Source organism: Olea europaea, chromosome 7 (genome assembly GCF_002742605.1).
Source record: "Olea europaea var. sylvestris chromosome 7, O_europaea_v1, whole genome shotgun sequence".
Classification (NCBI taxonomy): domain Eukaryota; kingdom Viridiplantae; phylum Streptophyta; class Magnoliopsida; order Lamiales; family Oleaceae; genus Olea; species Olea europaea.
The window spans coordinates 19,799,500-19,817,505 of record NC_036243.1 but is presented as its reverse complement, the minus strand read 5'-3'; the positions used below and the strand labels follow the sequence as shown (position 1 = coordinate 19,817,505).

At 40.7% G+C, this 18,006-nt stretch overlaps 2 protein-coding genes and 1 non-coding gene across 6 annotated transcripts; 2 read left to right on the top strand and 1 right to left on the bottom strand.

Moving 5' to 3' along the window:
- The first annotated feature begins 9,315 nt into the window (after positions 1 to 9,315).
- On the top strand, positions 9,316 to 11,826 carry LOC111397332. Of its 4 annotated transcripts, XM_023024191.1 has the most exons (3): positions 9,316 to 9,378; positions 9,462 to 9,575; positions 10,818 to 11,826. In XM_023024191.1, exon 3 carries the CDS (start codon positions 10,818 to 10,820, stop codon positions 11,307 to 11,309), a length of 492 nt encoding a protein of 163 aa, XP_022879959.1. In that variant the 5' UTR covers positions 9,316 to 9,378; positions 9,462 to 9,575; the 3' UTR covers positions 11,310 to 11,826. The 4 variants fall into 4 exon arrangements, with proteins under 4 accessions (XP_022879959.1, XP_022879958.1, XP_022879960.1 ...); XM_023024190.1 differs by lacking the exon at positions 9,462 to 9,575 and having other exon boundaries at positions 9,361 to 9,429; XM_023024192.1 differs by lacking the exon at positions 9,316 to 9,378 and having other exon boundaries at positions 9,436 to 9,575.
- A 1,544-nt stretch (positions 11,827 to 13,370) lies between these two features.
- TRNAM-CAU lies at positions 13,371 to 13,442 on the bottom strand. The gene has a single exon. It is a non-coding gene; the product is annotated as a tRNA-Met (tRNA).
- A 59-nt stretch (positions 13,443 to 13,501) lies between these two features.
- On the top strand, positions 13,502 to 15,549 carry LOC111397331 (protein LHCP TRANSLOCATION DEFECT). The gene is made up of 2 exons (XM_023024189.1): positions 13,502 to 13,837; positions 15,146 to 15,549. Exons 1-2 carry the CDS (start codon positions 13,541 to 13,543, stop codon positions 15,413 to 15,415), a joined length of 567 nt encoding a protein of 188 aa, XP_022879957.1. The 5' UTR covers positions 13,502 to 13,540; the 3' UTR covers positions 15,416 to 15,549.
- The last annotated feature ends 2,457 nt before the right edge of the window (positions 15,550 to 18,006 follow it).

Here is an 18,006-nt window from a genome sequence, read left to right as displayed (position 1 = left end):
CCACTGCTGGGCATGAACTACTGAGTTTCATGGATGCGTACTCAGGATACAACCAGATACCCATGTTCCGACCTGATGAGGAAGCTACATCATTCATTACGGACAGGGGGCTGTATTGCTACAAAGTTATGCCCTTCGGATTGAAAAATGCGGGGCCACATACCAAAGGTTAGTCAACATGATGTTTGCCGATCTCATTGGCAAAACCATGAAGGTCTACGTGGACGACATGTTGGTCAAAAGCCTCAATGCGACCGAACACGTGAGTCACATCGACCAAACCTTCCAGATACTCAGAAGTATAACATGAAGCTGAACCCCCTCAAGTGCACTTTCGAAGTGGCATCAGACCAGTTCTTGGGATACATTGTAAATCAGAGAGGGATTGAGGCAAATCCGGCAAAGGTAGCGGCCTTACTAGAAATGAGGTCACCTCAGAAATCGAAGGAGGTCCAAAGTCTCAATGGCCGGATAGCCGCACTCAGCCGCTTCATCTCCAGAGCCACCGATAAAAGCTTACATTTCTTCAATATATTGAAGCAAGGAAAGAGATTTCAATGGACTTCGGAGTGCCAAGAAGCCTTCGAGTCTCTGAAGAAACACCTCGGGGAAGCACCCCTCCTGTTGAAACCCCAGCCGGATGAATCTCTGTTGCTGTATCTAGCAGTTTCAGACGTGGCAGTCAGCGCAGTCCTAACTAGGGAAGAAAATGAGCGTCAATTGCAGGTATATTACATCAGCAAAGCACTTCTCCCAGCTGAAACATGCTACTCCGACATGGAAAAACTGGCACTCGCACTTATCACAGCCTCAAGAAAGCTGAGGCCGTACTTCCAAGCCCACTCAATACAAGTCCTCACCAATTTCCCTTTAAGGCAAGTGATGCAGAAAACGGACGCGTCGGGACGCCTGCTGAAATGGGCTATTGAGCTTAGCGAGTTTGATCTCACGTTCCGACCTAGACGCCCTATCAAGGGCCAGGCCCTTGCCGATTTTATGGTCGAGTTTACTGAAGCCCCAGAAATGGAGGCCATAATGGAACCGATCGAGCCCCCCACATGGAAGTTGTTTGTAGATGGGTCTTCAGGAGAGGCTGGCGCGGGGGCAGGAATTGTGTTGGAGAGCCCAGAAGGCCATTTGCTAAATTGTGCTGTAAGATTCGGCTTCAGAGCCTCGAACAACGCGGCCGAATATGAGGCCCTTCTGGCAGGTCTAAGGCTCGCTAAGGAAATGCAGGTTAGGAAGCTCCTAGCAAGCAGCGATTCTCAGCTCGTAGTAAATCAGGTAAATGGGGATTTCGCAGCTAAAGATGGTAACATGCTTGCATACTTGAAGCTGGTTTTGGACATAATTCCCCATTTCGAAAGGTTTGAACTGACTCAAGTCCCCCGTCTAGAAAATGTCCATGCAGATGCCCTCTCAAAGTTAGCCAGCAGCATGGACACAGAGCTTCTAAGCATCGTCCCCATTGAGCACTTATCGAAGCCCTCCACCTTCGAAGGCGAAGAGTTACTGTGGATAGAAGGCACCCCATTGTGGATGTAGCCCATAATCGCGTATCTGAAGGAGCAAACACTGCCTCCTTCCAGAGGCGAGGCAAGAAAATTAAGAAGAAGGGCTGCATACTTCGTCCTTCAAGAAGACACCCTTTACAAGAGAGGCTTTGCTTCGCCCCTTCTTCGATGTGTGGGCGGCGAGGAGGCCACATACATACTCAAAGAGATACATGAAGGGATCTGCGAAAATCACTCCGGAGGGACGGCTCTGGCGCACAAGGTTCTCCGTCAAGGCTACTTCTGGCCAACCCTGAAAAGGGATGCTTGCCAATTTGTCTAGAAATGTGACAAGTGCTAGCGTTTCTCTAACGTGCAAAGACAGCCTGCTCAGAGCCCCTCTGTAGTGACCAGCCCTTGGCCATTCGCCAAGTGGGGCATCGACTTCATTGGTCCACTCCCAAAAGGGAGGGAAAGCTCAACTTTCGCCATTGTCGCCATCGACTACTTCACTAAATGGGTCGAGGCAGAACCCCTTGCCCGAATCACCGAGGCCAATACTACAAAGTTAGTTTGGAAAAACGTTATTTGTAGATTCGGCATCCCCCACTCCATTGTCTCTGATAATGGGCGGCAGTTCGACAACAGGAAGATGCGAGACTTATGCGACGAACTGGGCATAAAGAAGGACTTCTCGACTCCGCATCACCCCCAGGCAAATGGACAGGTTGAAGCAGTGAACAAAACTATCAAGCACACCCTGAAAAGAAAACTGGATGCTTCGAAAGGTGCCTGGGTTGACGAACTCCCCCACGTCCTCTGGGCCATCAGAACGACTTGCCGGACTGCAACCGGCGAAACCCCATTTTCCATGACCTACGGAGCCGAAGCAATGAGTCCGGTCGAAGTTGGGGTCCCATATCATCGACGGATACATTTCAATGAGATCAGCAACGACGAGGCACGCATAAGTGAACTACACCTCCTTGAGGAAAAGAGAGACACTTCCCAAATGACCTTGGCAAAATATCATCGCAAGATGACCTGCTTTTACAACTCCAAGGTCAGAAACAGAACTCTCCGCTTGGGCGACCTCGTCCTCAAAAGAGTTTTCCAATCTTCAAAACCAACCGGGTCAGGAGTTTTTGGCCCGAACTGGGAAGGCCCTTACCGAACTCGAGGGAAATCCCAACCTGGTACCTTCCAGGTCGAAGATATGTCAGGAAGGATGCTACCTCACAAGTGGAACATCGAGCACTTGAGAAAATACTACCAGTGATAAGACTGTTCCGATCTGATCCTAAGTTGTCATAGCTAATCGGTTGTTTCGATCTAATCTCGGTTGTAAAGTTCATTAAGTGATGGAATCGCCTTTGTAAAGGGTGGTGTAATTTATCTTAGTAATGAATTTCCAGTTCCAAACCAGACCAGCTAGGGAATAGTTTCCTCAGTTTTTCGGAAGGTTCATTTGAGCGACCCGATCGTCAATTATTAGCTGATTACCAAGCGGTTCCTCGTGTTTCCCCAATTGGATTGACCTCAGATTATTAAGAAGTTGAAGTTAGGAATCACTTCCTGCTCACTTAAGTGTTTGGACTTATGTTTGCTTAAGCGGACCGATTCACAATTGTTAACCGATCGTTGTCACGAGGCAATTAGTCTAATGTTTGTCATTCATACAAGTATAAAACAAAAGAAATACAAAGAAGCAGAAGCCAAAAGACTTAACAGAAATTTAACAAAATTTTTCATTCCATTTCACAAAATTAAAGTACATTGGGGGCCGAAGCCATTACAAAATAAAAAGGAAACCCTAATCTGTGGGAGGAATTTCAGCACTGACCGCCTTCTGGGCCTCTGGAGCCTCCTCAATAACCTTATCAGGCCGACCTCCAGTTGGTCCCCCGAACTCTGCCTCCAGTTGAGAGATGTCCAAGGTAGGATGCACCTCCTTCAGTCGACCTAGTAGGCTTTGGGCACTCCACGAGGCCCAGAAGTTGGGAAAGTCGTCGTAAAGGGGATGGTCTTCGAAATGATCAATAAAATTCTGGACCGCCACCTCCCCCGCAGACTTCAATTCCTCCTTCAAAGAGGCGATCTCCACTGACTGGGCCTCTGTTTGCTGCTTCAGCTCTGCCTTTTCTCTGTTAGATGCCTCCAGAGCATCGGTGGCGAGCTTGTGGTGCTCGTTAGTGTGGTCAAGTCGCCGAGTCACCGCTGCCACTTGGCACTCCACTTCGTAGAGCTCTTTCTTCAGCCGCTCCACCTCTGTCTGCGCAGCAGCAAGCTGGACCTCAGCAGCTCTCTTCCCCTCCTCTGCCTTGGTGGCTTTGACCTGGGCAGCTCGCACAGCATCCCCATAATGCATCGCCTCCTCGAGGCGCTTGGCGAGGTCCTCCATCTTGGAGTTTAGATCCTTCACCAAGCCCTCGAGCTGGATGCTTGTGCTTAGTGCCCGGGCCACGCAGGCGCTGTTCGCCGCCACCAAGTCTTCGACCGTGCAGGAGGCGGTGTGGTCCCTCCACTCTTCAGTCCAATATTTGCTGTGGACCACCGCCACCGCAGCTGTCTCTGGAAGAAGAGCCTCCAACACCTCCCTTACGGGCTCCTCTTGATTGGTGCCCAGGAAATCAACCTCTTTGGTGGAGCGGGCCCTTTTTCTCCTCTGCTGTCCCGGAACTTGTTCAATGGGTACAGCCGCAAGAAGCGCTGTGTCCGGGGCAGCGACAGGCTCTGCTGAAGCGGGGCTTCTCTCCGGGAGGGCCACCCCCGTGGGAATAGTTGTCTGCCTCAAAACTGGGGGTGGCCTTGCCACAGTTGGGCGCCTGGGAGGGGCAGCACTCTTCTTGCCCTTCCTTCGGAGGTCAGCCTCCGGGTCCTCCTGAACCTCCTCCTCCGTCGGAGGCTGGAGCCTCTTACTGGCCTCCACCAGCTCCTCCATTTGCTTCTTATACGAAGAGGAGGAGGCCTTCAGCGCCCGTGCCTCAGCCATCATTTTCTGGATGGTCTTGAAGTCGGGGCGTACTGGCAGCTTCTTGCTGAAGTTATCTGCAAAGAAACGAATAAGGAATTAGTACAAGTCTAGGGAGTTCGAAATAAAAAAGTATGGGCTTCGGTCCTATTCCCTTGAGACGCCATTAAGTCGTGAGTGATGAAATGGATGTTCTTCCGGATCAGCCTGTGGTAGGACCTCTTCTTCTGAGGCAGCTGATAAATGACACAGATAGTGTCGAAGTCCTCTATTGATAGCTCGCACCGAGGAAGAGAACCTACGAAAGGAAACATAACTGTTAGACACAAGCCGAACCGAAGAGGAAATAAAAGGAGCAACTACTATACTCACTAAGTGTTGAAAACTTCGCCGGGACTGTAAGGGCGCCAGGGGATCCCCCTCCATTGTGTCCCATCGCCCCGCTGGCCAGCACCATGAGCTCTTCCATTCCTTGATGGAGCTCGGCAGATCGATCACGAATGGAGTGTGGGAACCCCATGACGTCAGGTAGTACCAACCCCGGGTCTTATCCCCCACGGCAGTAACCTTGGATATATAGAGGGTCTGAAAAACGGAAAGGGGCATCTCCAACCCTAATGACGCCTCTTTCCACAACATCCAGGAGCCAACCATCTGGCTCCAGGAGTTTGGATTGAGCTACGTCGGGGTTAGCCCGTAGGACCTAAGCACCAACCTAAAGAATGGGTGGATAGGCAGCCTAAGTCCGGCCCTAAGGATCGCCTCACTAATGGCCACGCAGCCCGGCCTTGGGTAACAGGCTCTCTCTTCCGGCCCGGGGAGAATCAACTCTACACTGTCTGGGATCCTATATTCTGTCCTAAGTCTACCCAAGTCGGCCTCCCTCAATTTTGATGGGTAGTCCGACGCCCCCCAATGCACAGAAGTATCTGGGGGGCTATCTGGTCGCTTCCATATGTTCTCCCTCCCCCAATTATTGCCCTAGCTATTTCTGAGGAGGTCGCCATAGTGGGCTCGTTCACCCTCACTATTTCTAAGCCCCTCCCCAAACCAGAACTCCCTTCCGAGGTCGTTCGTTAAGAAATTTTTTACAGTCCAAATGGGTGCCGAAACTTACGGGTTTGGAAGTTTTTCCTAGCCGAAAATGGTGCAGGATCGCCGGAAGTATCGTTCTCTCTCGTCGGAGTTGCTTCCAAAACGTCGAAAATCGCCGAAAATTTGAGAGCAAATTATGGTTTTAGTCTTGCAAAGGTAGAAACTCTGAGAAAACCCCAGAGTCCTCCTTTTATAGGAAAAACAAGTCCAATCTCCACCGTTGAATTCAAATGCGATCAATTTAAGCCGTTCGTCGCATCCTCAATCCGGGCCGTTGAAATGAAACGCCATATTTGATCTACGCTCAAGATGTCGCTGTGACCTTCACGCTAAATTGAAACGCGTCACCTCGGTTACAACCAGCCGTCAATAATAATTACTAGCCGCAGCAGCCTTTTAGGAGAATGGGCATGGTACCCAACTGTCACCTTGAAAACACGCAACAGTTGTCAAATCATAGGACGTTTGGGTCACCTCGGATGAGCTCCTCCTCCAACTTTACAAAGTTTGGACGCACCTGACGCGAACGCCCCATTGGCTCATCGCTTCGAACGCTGCGTTTCCTCCCATGCTTTACAAAATTCCAGCCATCTCCCCACGCGTCGACCTTTTCCTGTCAACGCATCGGTGCGAGATGAGTTCCTCCTCCAACTTTACAAAGCTTGGACGCACCTGACGCGAACGCCCCATTGGCTCATCGCTTCGAACGCTGCGTTTCCTCCCATGCTTTACAAAGTTTCAGCCATCTCCCCACGCGTCGACCTTTTCCTGTCAACGCATCGGTGCGAGATGAGTTCCTCCTCAAACTTTACAAAGCTTGGACGCACCTGACGCGAACGCCCCATTGGCTCATCGCCTCGGTCGCTGCGTTTCCTCCCATACTTCACAAAGTTTCAGCTATCCCCACACGTCGACCTGTTCTGTTAGTGCATCGACGGCAGATGAGCTCTTTCTCCAACCTCACAAAGCTGAGACGCCCCTGACGCGAATGCCTCGCATCTGCCTATTATCCTAACCTCGGCTTCTGCGACGAAGGGTCCCATGACTCGCGGCCCGGTCAGGAAAACAAATCCACGCATAATATAAATATTCATTTCCGGATTTGGGGGACCACTGTTACGCCTCGATTATTCCCGCCTCGATACCGAAGTGCCCACGCAGCACCATTTACTCCGACCTGAAAACGACCCTCCCGAAGCTTCTCCGAAGTGATATATCGATTCCTACTATTGATCTGCCGAAGCATCTCTCCTCCGAGGTCGGGATCAAGTGGACCCCGGTTAGAAGATCCGACGCTAATTTAAGATTTGTTCTGCATCTAAGGTTTAAATTGATTTGACGTCCCCATAAAGCTATTTGATGTGATTTATCAACTTTATGTCAATTCAACTCGGGGGAAACAAACTGTCCGCCCACTCTACAAGCGCGACTGATTGACGCCTATGAGCAGACGCTTCATACCGTCAGATGTATACACGTGTTCCACATCCCACGGTTCATACCACCTATAAATACCCAAGGTTTGGCAAGAGGCAGAGGTAATGAAACTCTCAATACACAGCATTCCATAACAAGTTTATATATTCTCCTCCCCCTTTATTGATTGATTTGTGTAGCCTCTGGGCACTGTTCCGACCACCCAAACCTGACTTGACCGTCGGAGCGTATACGGCCGCCACCACTCCCGTCGGTTCCGGCCATGCGCGCCTGACCATTTATTCATTTCGCAGGGAGGAATACGTGGAGTAGCTATAAATTGACCACGTGGAGGAGCCATTTTTGGAGGTCAACAGCTGATATAACATTTAGGGACAAATGGTGTCTTCCTAAGGCAGAGCTAAGAATCCTTTTAAAAGCGACATTGCATTTCCAACACAACTGTTTTTTGTACAAATTACTGTGTACTTTGCTCTAATTCCATCACCAATAAACATATTTTTCTATAAAGTTGATCTAAAAATCACATTTCATTTTTAGTCAGCAACACATCCCATTTCTATAGCCATATACTAGTAAGAACTAAGGATTCGTTTGATTGTAAAGATAGAATTGAATTGAATTGAAAACGAATTACAAGAAATTAAATTGTCTAAAAATTGTTTTCCTGGAAATTGTAAATTATTGTATTTGATTGGTATAATTTTTCACGTGGAAAATGTTAAAATAAAAGTGTTTTTTGGTGCTCGTTTGACTTCATGTTTTTTTACATGAAAATTGTCAATTAAAATGATGAATTTTATTGGTATTGAAGATGAAATTTGTTTCCATTGCCAAAAAAAAAACCAAGAAAATCTTCTATTTTTTGGTATTCGTTTGACTTTGTTTTACATGGAAAATTCTAATTAAATGGAAATATTCTTTTACAATAATTCTTAAAATTTGTATCCATTGCAAAAAAATAATAATAATAATAAATAAATAAATAAATCGCTACAGTGCCCGAAAAACGAGTTCTCACCATGAATTCAAGAAAAAAGGTGGAAAATGCTGACGTGACGGCCAAAGGTGGAAAACCAATTTCTTGAAAAATTTTGTCAATCAAATATGCCAAAAGCGGAAGTTGGAATTAATTTTCCGTTTTTCATGGAAAATTTGGGTCTATTAAACGGACCCTAACATTTTTTTTGTTTAGTTGGCACATGACGTGAACTAACGAATATGACAAGAGCGATTGAATTGTAATAAAAGTTTAAATTCGGTGACTCAATTTGAGATAGAATTTTGAAATCAATTTCATCAAAAAGTGAAGTCTTTTTCTAATTGAACTAGAAGGCCCTTATATGACTAAGCAACCACATGGACCTGGCACGATCAAGATAATCCATCCACGATCCACCTAATATCTCCAAACAATTGACCACTCGATGTATTTGTTGAATTTCATTTATTGACTATCTAACTACTACTTTTTCACTAGAGAAAGAGGAAAAATACTATTTGATCAATCTAGTCAAAAGTGGTCGTGTCGTGCGCGGTAGAAATTTTTGAATTAAAATAAAAAAGGACTTTTGAAAGAGTCCCGTTAAAAGACTCAGAATGTATTTTGAAATAGTAAATTCACGATGAATGTATAGTTAAAAATAAGGAAAAAATTTATATTTACGTGTAATATTATTTTATTTTGAAGAATGTATGATTGAGGAGAGAGATTGATTTTGAAAATAATTGAATCAACCAAGAGATAAGAGGATGTTTGTGAGTCATTTTTATGTAAAAAGTATTTTGAAATAATAAATTGATGAGAAATGTGTGGTTGAAAAATAAGAATTTTTTTTATTTACAATGTAATATTATTTTAGTGAAAAATATGTGATTGAAAAGAAAAGAGAGAAAAATGTATTTTGAAAAAAATGAGGACCAAACAAGGCATCAATAAGCAAATTGGGCCAAGAAGGGGTTGAGGAGAGCTTCATCCATAGAAAATATAGAGTTTGTTTGGGAGTGATTTTGAGAATTAATTTTTTGACCGTTAGGAGAAAAGTGGAGTCCACCTGTGAGAGAAAAAGTCAAATATGACGGCTGGAATAGTAAAATAACGGTTAAAAAATCAATTTTTTGGGGCAAAAAATCGCTCCCAAACAAGCTGATAATTGTTTAAGCCCCATTTTGAAGGGGAAAATGAATTTTTGAATAGTGTATTGATGTGAAATGTGTGGTTAAAAAATAAGAAAAAATTTTAAATTTACGTATAATATTATTTTATTAAAAAATATGTGATTAGAATTACGTCAAAACACTGTCTTAAAAAAATGGTGATCAAACAAGGGCAGTATTTTAGTCAGATCTTGCCCGAGCTCCATTGTGAGCTAGATTAAACAGGTAAACAATTTATTAATCTTGGAGTAGAGTTATGGAAGTGATGTGAAGATGGTAATGTAATTTATTTCTCTTTGAATATTCAGGTTTTGAAGACTTCAATCTTATCCTTACTTTGTGGGCTTCGTATCATCTAAACCCTCTCTTCCTAACCCTTTTCATAGAATTTTCTCTTTGAAGATCCAGGCTTTATTTTTTGGGTAATCTTCTACTGTCAGTCCTTTTTTGTGGGGGCGGGGGGGGGGGGATCAACGGATGGGTTGTCATTATTGATTATTGTTATATATCTTTATAATTTTTGTTATTGGATTTTGATCTTTCTTCCATTCAACTATTGTACTATTTGCTTATAGTTAGATTCTTGTTAATTTTATGCCCAAGATTCTATCTGCATTCTTTGTTGCTGCTGTAAATAAGTAGTGGTGCTAGTTAAACCTGTAAATGATCTTGAGATGAACTATTTGCTGAGAGTCTGCTCTAAATGAAAAGCTGTTTTAGTCCCTGGCGGTTGCCTAGATGGTGGTGTGGTGATGCCTGAAGACATAGTTTTTAAGATGAAAGTGTTCAATTTTTAGAGAGCGAGTTCATGAATTTGTTTCAGCGGGTTTAGGAACCAATAATAACTTTCATTGTAAACCGAGCTGTATAACAACTGGAGCCTAATATTGTTGATTGATAAAGCAGAGTCTTAACGCAGGCTTATGAATACAGGATCAAAGTCCAAGTTCGCTCAGTCCTTCTCTGAACGGTACAAAAAGTAGTATGATTTTTCAAGATGGCATAACATACTGGTAAATCACGAGTTTATATCATAGTTTGAGATTAAAAAAGTCACTAATTTATACATTTGGTGAAGAAGTTGGTTACATTACGTTGAATTTTAAACGACAAAGCCTAGAATCACTCGTGTTTAAATCTTTTAGGGCTCCAGCAATGTCAAATAGGTGCTTTTTGTTCTTAATATGGTTCTATCCTCTGCTTACTATAAATTCTGTAAGGCTGTAACTAGAATGCTATCTCTATAATTGTTATGGTGAGCTTTACTGTTTGGTTATTCTCTGCTTTATCTTAGCCTATGTTTGGCTCATATATAAACTATTAATAAACACCTTAGCTACTTTTTATCCGTTCATTTCAAGGGACCCACAAGCACTCATTTTTATCCATTTGTAATTTAAACCGTCTATAAACACTTCTCAAACATGCTTTTGGACTAGAGGTCCTTTGAGAGCATCAACAATTCTGAGGAACTTGCATCTGTTGCCCTCAAAACTTGGGAACAAGAATGCAAGAGATTTGCTACGTACAAACTTAGATTTGCTACATTTGCGTGCTTGCTTACACTTCCTCGATTGATTTGATCCAACGTTTAAATTAGCTTTAGCAATTAAGCAAGTTCACCTGTTAAAACTTGAAAGGATTATCTTGATCTTTACATGTAGATGGGAAAAGCTATGGTTCAGAAATTAGAAGCTATCAAGGGTGGAGGAGGATCCATTAAAGTAGGAACCACTGGAAAAATCAGTGCCCTCATGTCTTGGGAATTAGAATCCGGTAAATTTTCATCTCAGATTCCAGTGTCGTTTGGAAATGATTCTCCTCCAGTTTCTTCCTCAGTATGCTCCGGTGACAGCACTCCGAGAAGGCCGAAATCTAGAATGTCAGTGGGTGAAGCTAGTAGCAGCAACAAAAATCATAAAGCCCCCGAAGTTACCAGGAAAAGGCACACTGGAACTCATCGAATTCCGATGCTAAAAGCTGATAATGTACCCATGGATGGAACTCCTGTAAGGCAAAAACCTGTCAAAAAGCGGCCTGGCATGGTTGAAGTCGTGGACATAACATGTGGGAATCCAAATAGTACGTGGGTAAACCCTATACGGAATCGTTTAAAGAAGCTTGGTTTCTCGAAACTAACTGAAAGCACTGTCTAATAGTGCAAACTTTCAAGATCAGCCTTCAGCATCCTATTAGTGAATCAAGAAAAGTGATTGGCCCAATTGCTTACTGCAAACTCCACAATATAACGTGTGCTTGGTTTTTAACCATGACCACCGATCCAAGCTTTAGTTTTGCAGAGTCACCCGTAGAAGCCAAGTTGTGTGAAGAGCTACTTTGACGGCCTAATTCTAGCCTGCTAAGGTACCCCATTTCTTGCATTCTGGAGATCAAACAATGCCAATCTGATGTAGTTAATTTTTCAAGCCACTTGCTCGAGAATCGTCGAGCCAACTTCTTTGAATTTGTGCACTATCATGTATAGGATAGGAGTGTAAGTAGAGGGTGTGGTAGAAGATGTGGTTTTGTATCTTCTATTGGTAGGGGATTCCCTTATAGTAATTGGGATCATGATTAGATCCTATCCCTTAGGCTTTTGTATGAAATTTTTAACTTGTATTCTTTATCTGAAATGGAGAATAGGCAGCATTGTGTGGTTATGTAGTCACTGAATTTATCTGCATTCATCTATTTAAGTTACTTTCCTGCACTATTCCTTGACTTCTTGTCCAGTTAAAACCTAAAATTTTGAAGCTGCATAGATTTTTTGCGCTGTGCCTTCTATCATCGACCATGGAAAAAATATAGAATGAGCCTGAGGTAATAATTTGAAGGTACTACAAGAATCAAAATTCTGAGTTTCCCCTTTTTGCACCACACGTAAATGGTCGTGGGTCTAGAGGTGTTAAACCGGTTGGATCCAGGCTCCAATACTAGGTTGGACATGGTCCGGTTCCATTTGGTTCTAACAAGAACCGATTCGAGAAATTCTCAGGTATTTAGGCCTCGTTTGGTATACATTAACGTAAAAATGAGAATGAAAAATATAGCCGTTATGGGCCCTGCACAAGAGATAGAAAGTCAAATATTGTGGTTTGATATGATGGATAGCAGTCATATTTTTCATTTTAATGGGCAAATAATAGGAAACAAACGGGGCTTAGTAAGTGGAACAGTCAGGTTTAAATTTAATTATGGAATCGTTCGTTTCCATTCGGTTCTTAGGTTCCGTATTATAATTAATTTTTTAATTTTTTTTAAAGTTACACTAATTCAATTAATGATATATTCAATTTTAGCTCTTACAAAATAACGTAGTCCAATTTTATGTGTCTTTTGCGTCTCTCTTTACTGTGCTCTTTATAGATTTGATTATTAAAATCACATGAAAATGAAGATAGTGAGCTTAAAATAATTAAGATAGGCGTTGTCGAGTTTTAATTCGATTTCTCTAGAACGGTAGAAACGACATTATAGTAGAGTGACAGATTTAGATAAAACTTAAATCAATTTGATTAAATTGACTTTGAATTGAAAATTAGATATATGAAAATCATATTTTTTTTGTTTGAACTAAATTAACTAGTTAACAAATTTATTTAGAAAAAATAAAATAATTTTACTTATTTAAAATAAATTAATTAAAAAAATTAGGGAGATTCGATTTTTAGGGTTTTGATCTAGAACTGAGAATCGAATCGAACCCATCAGTTCTAGATTCAGATACCGTTCGGGTATTTAATTTAGGAAGAACCGTTTGATTCGATTAGGGAGTTTTGTTCAGCTCTATCCAATAGTTTGGATTTTGGTATATTATTAATATTACTATGTTATTTTTTTACGAGTCTTTTTACAATGTTTAAACTAAATAGAATTACACTTTGCCATTTAGCCATAGAAATCATATGTACAAGAATTATCTCTGAATTAACTGGATTTACAACAACCATACTCCCTTTTTTTTTTTTTTAATAAAACTATAAAAATAGTAAATACTTTTTATACAATTTGAAAAGGCGTAATAATCCATTGTTTTATTTAAAAATATCTTAAATTTTGGTTCAATAAAGAAGTTTTTTTTTCCCAATTAATTATCAATTAATAAACATATATTTTTTATTCTTTCATGAAAAGGGTTTATTTAATTGAAGAAACAAAAATGTAATCAATAAAAAAAATTAAAAAAAAAGTTGAGTGGGAAGAGAAGCTTGCTCCCTTATCAGAGCCAGGTTTCGATCCTGGGACCTGTGGGTTATGGGCCCACCACGCTTCCGCTGCGCCACTCTGATCTGTTGGACAATGTTTAGCTCTATATTTATAAATCTATAAATATGTTCATGCCAATGATAAGGCTGCTACCTGGATCGAGCGTGTCTGAAACTGAAAAATGGCCACAATTTCAAGTACTCTCCAGCTAACTTTCTTCCTATCAATACCCACTAATTCTTCTTCATCTTCCTCAACTGGGTCTACTGCATATTTCTCGAAGCTCAATTCTAAGTTTCTGGGTAGCCCAAGAACGAAAACTCTAGGATGGTTCAGACCCACAACAAGACTTGGCCCAAGCTCTGGTTCAAGAACCACGTGCTGGTTCAGGTTTGGCAAAAATGGAGTTGATGCTGAAGGTGCCGGAATTTACGGTAGCCAGACCCGTGATGATTATGACCGTGACGATGTTGAACAGGTAATCGCTTATCCCATTCTATTCTAGGAATTTTTGATAGCTATTTAACTAGTTTTTGGTAATGTATGTAGGATATGTGAGCTATATCTATTAGCTCAGGTACAATTATTCTAGAGCTTAAATTGAAAAGATTTTTCCTTTAGCTGAATTTTTAGTTCAACCACTGAAGCCATTATGATGTGCTTGCCTCCGCAATTTGTTTCTAAACTTTTACTGGATCTTATTAGTGTTTCCTGTTTATATTCTACAGGGAAATTGAGATGAAACCTGTATGGTTTTGAATTTCTATTGCTAGTCCCTTGTAATTTGGTTCATCTACCATGCCTTGATAGTTGATAATTTTTGGGGTGTGAAAGTAACTTTTATATCCTTATTACATTGTAAGAAGACAAAGGCTACAGATATTAGAAAGATTAACACTATTTGGCTAGGTTGGAGCTGGGGGTAATTAACAAGCTTTTGATTTAAATAAAAATAGGTGGTTAGGGGACTGATCACAGGGTGATATTAAGAATTTGAAACTGAAAGGGATAATTTTCTATTTACCCTGTTTATGATAGGTTAATACTTTGAGCAGAGTCGCAGAGTCAGTGCTAAAATTTTAGATTTGAGTCACATTTTGTTGTAAAGTAATATCACGATTGCTTTTGTCTAAGTTCTTGAGGTTTTATGTAACAATAAGTACTTCCGAAAAATCTCTGCAAAATTTTATGATGCTATGGATTCTATCAAATTGCCCATTAGATATATGAAGTGGATTTAGTCATTAGTATCAGTGAAATTAAGGTATGTATTGGTGTTTGTATGGCGCTTGAAACAGATAATATAGAAATATAGAACAGAATTATAAAAGAAATGGTGAAAGTTTGTTTGCATTAGGAAACTAATTTTGATTAGCCTGCTGTTGCGGTAAAGAAGTTGAAAATGGTTTTGGTAGAAAGATAGGCAGGTGCTGGTTTTAGACGTTTAATAATTTGTTGAGGAAGTTCGCTCTATAACTGTAGCTTGATTTGCTTAGATAAGAAGTCATGATAGAAATTGTACCATGGGCTTTCAGTTGATTAAGGGGCGCAGTTAAAAATCTATGCATTACATGACAGTATAATTTGCCATATGAAAGGTGTCTTCTTGCGCCATGGCAACTGAAATGGCAGAACATTGTCAAGTATACGGAAGTCTTGCTTCTTGTTTAAATTTTGATCACTTTGCTAGTTTTAACTCTTCAGTGAATCTTGAAATAGTCATTTATGTGATGAGTAGTTAATGGACTGGGAGAATTTTGATGACAATAATATCTGTCTTAAGCAGTATTTCAATTATATGGGCATGCTAGCTGTGGAGGGTACATATGATAAGATGGAGGCCCTTTTGAATCAAAACATCCACCCAGTCGACATCTTGCTGATGATGGCAGCCTCGGAGAGCGACAAGCCGAAGATTGAAGAATTGCTAAGAGCTGGAGCTGATTACACTGTCAAAGATTCAGAAGGCTGTAGTGCCCTTGAAAAGGCAGCAAGTGATGAAATCAAGGACTTCATTCTTGGATTTGCAACTATGATTGTAGAGTTCAAGACATAGTTCACTCTACAGTTAGTAAGCTCGATAGAATATGCAAAACCAAGGTTCAAGTCAATAGACACCTAAGCTTGTATGATTTCTACCGTACTACAAAGTAATATTTTCATTTATCTTATTTCTTTCATATGGGGGATTGTTATATGTTTAAAACGATATAATTATACCATAAATATAAAATGTGAAAGAAATAATCAAATTAGATGAAGTGTTCAAGTGGTAGGAAATGTGGCATATGTGTGGAATGTCAGGGGTTCGGATTACTTCCCACGCAATTATTAAAAAGTCCTGATTGGGACCTTGAGCTTCCATGACTAAAATAAATTTTATTTTATTTTATTATTTAATGGGTCAAACTAGCCAGTATTTTCTGACCATTTGTTTTTGTAACAACCCACTTACAATCATTAAAATACCCACTACTCAGTCATTAAAATTCTGCATTACTCTCTGATCATGATGAAGATTGTTACTTCGATCTTGCCTATATAAACTCATATCTCGTTCTGGGAAAAACATACATAAAAAAAAACGAAAAAATCATTTTGCACCAATCCTTCATTTTCATATTCTGAATTTCTTATACTGGGGTTTTTACATATATTCTAGAATACAATTGAGAGTTCTGAAAAAATCACTCGTGATTGCTTCACAAGTGGTTTGTGATTGTTGTATTCTGGGAGTGATTGTCCATGGAGGTCGCAGCAGTTATGGACGGGCAATTTCACTTTACGACATTGTGCTGTCACGAGACTCGATTAGACGATAAGTTTTCTTTCTGTATTTTACCGTTGTGCATGTTACTGCAACTGATTATTTTCTCTAACAAAATTTTCAGTTCAAAAGGCATAATGTGATGACACTTCTTCAAAATCATCCAAGGTCTACTAAAATCTTTTGTAATTTTGAACCCAAGAAATTGATTTTTTTTTTTTTAATTTTTTTTGGCGTGGAATTCCATCTATATTTTTATATAATGTGGCGCATAATCCATTTTTTGACCTAAATTTGATCTTTATATAGTGCTTTGAGTTCCTTGAAAGTCGTGAAAAAGAGTTGACCGATGTACCATTAGATTTGGAAAGAAAAAAGAACTTTCCTTGTACCATCTGGACTCGACCACTGGACAAATACTTGAGTCCTACATGGAGCGGACGTCCAATGAGAAGCTGCCACCTCATTGGATTACCCAACCTTGCTCAATGAGATGAGGCTATTTCGGGACTTGAGTACGACGCTCGCACCATGTAGGACGATACCCACCTATCTCTTCTATTGTGGGTGGCTATTGACTGTTGTTGATAGCCATAAACAGGCCCATAGACAGAAATCGAACATAGTTTATTCAATTCCAATTGGCAATCCCATATCAAATTAGGTCTCAAATCGAGGCAGGCTGGCTGTTGCTTCAGATGATGTGACTTTTCAGTTTGTAGTTATGCTTGCTGCAACCTTCACTCCCTATATTGCATTTTGCAATATGCTTTTGGTCCCCGAGTTTGCAGTTTTTGGACAGGTTTGGTACATAAGCTTCAAACGCGCATAATTTTGATCCACAACTCTAGATTGATATATTTTTTTGGGTTGAACTTCAAATTCAGCTATCTTGTTAATTGGAAATCAATTTTCCTGTGTAGATCTCTGTACAAAACTTTGTGCATTAATTTCCTCAGGTACTATGTACGTGGGTTCTCCGTTCTGCAACGTTTGGTCTTTATCCTCAAACTTCATCTTGCATGGATCTTTAACCTATAAACGTAATATAAATGCAATGCTATAATAAAATTTTGTTCAAATAATCAAATATTAAGTAAATTTAAGAGTCTCAATAATTGTGTAACTCATCATTTATAAAAGTAAGTAATCTCTCAAAATTAACCGTAACATCACAAGTATGTGATGAGTACGAGTCCAACCAAAATTTGAGACGAAAGCCTACACGACAGAAAAATATATAAAAGCAAAATGGTGGGGAAAAGTCTACTTTGGAAGGTGGCAATCAGTCAATTACAATTGGTACACATCTTGCCGCCTCTATCATTTGAGATATGTGTGATTTTTAACTTTCTTTGATGTGCCAACACGTGCCTACACCATATTGAAGATTACCATACCTAATGCTACTTATTAAAAGGTAACGTTCATATCTTAATCTTAAAACTATAACATTTGATGTCCTAACGAGATAAAACCAGCCTTTTTTTAATAACTGATATTGAGTTTGGTGCTGATTTACAAAAAAAAATCTCACCCAACCTCCATGACCTTAAGTTTTAGCAAATAATATTCAAAGTTAGTTAGGTGGTTTGCTCTTGGTGTCTTTGTTTGGACCTTCACCCAACTTCCAAGGCCCTCAAGTTAGTTATCAACACTTATAGGCTGAGGTGCGTTTGGTGTATTCTATTTGACAAAATTTAAGAAATAATTATTTTGAAGGTCACTATGTGAAGAATCGATTGTTTTATCATTATAGACCTACCTCGTATACTAAGATATTTATTCTTTATGATTGTGTATTTCACGGAAGAATTGATGGGTAATGGACGAAAATAAAACATAATGTAGATTAACGGTCCATTTGACAGGACCCGTAC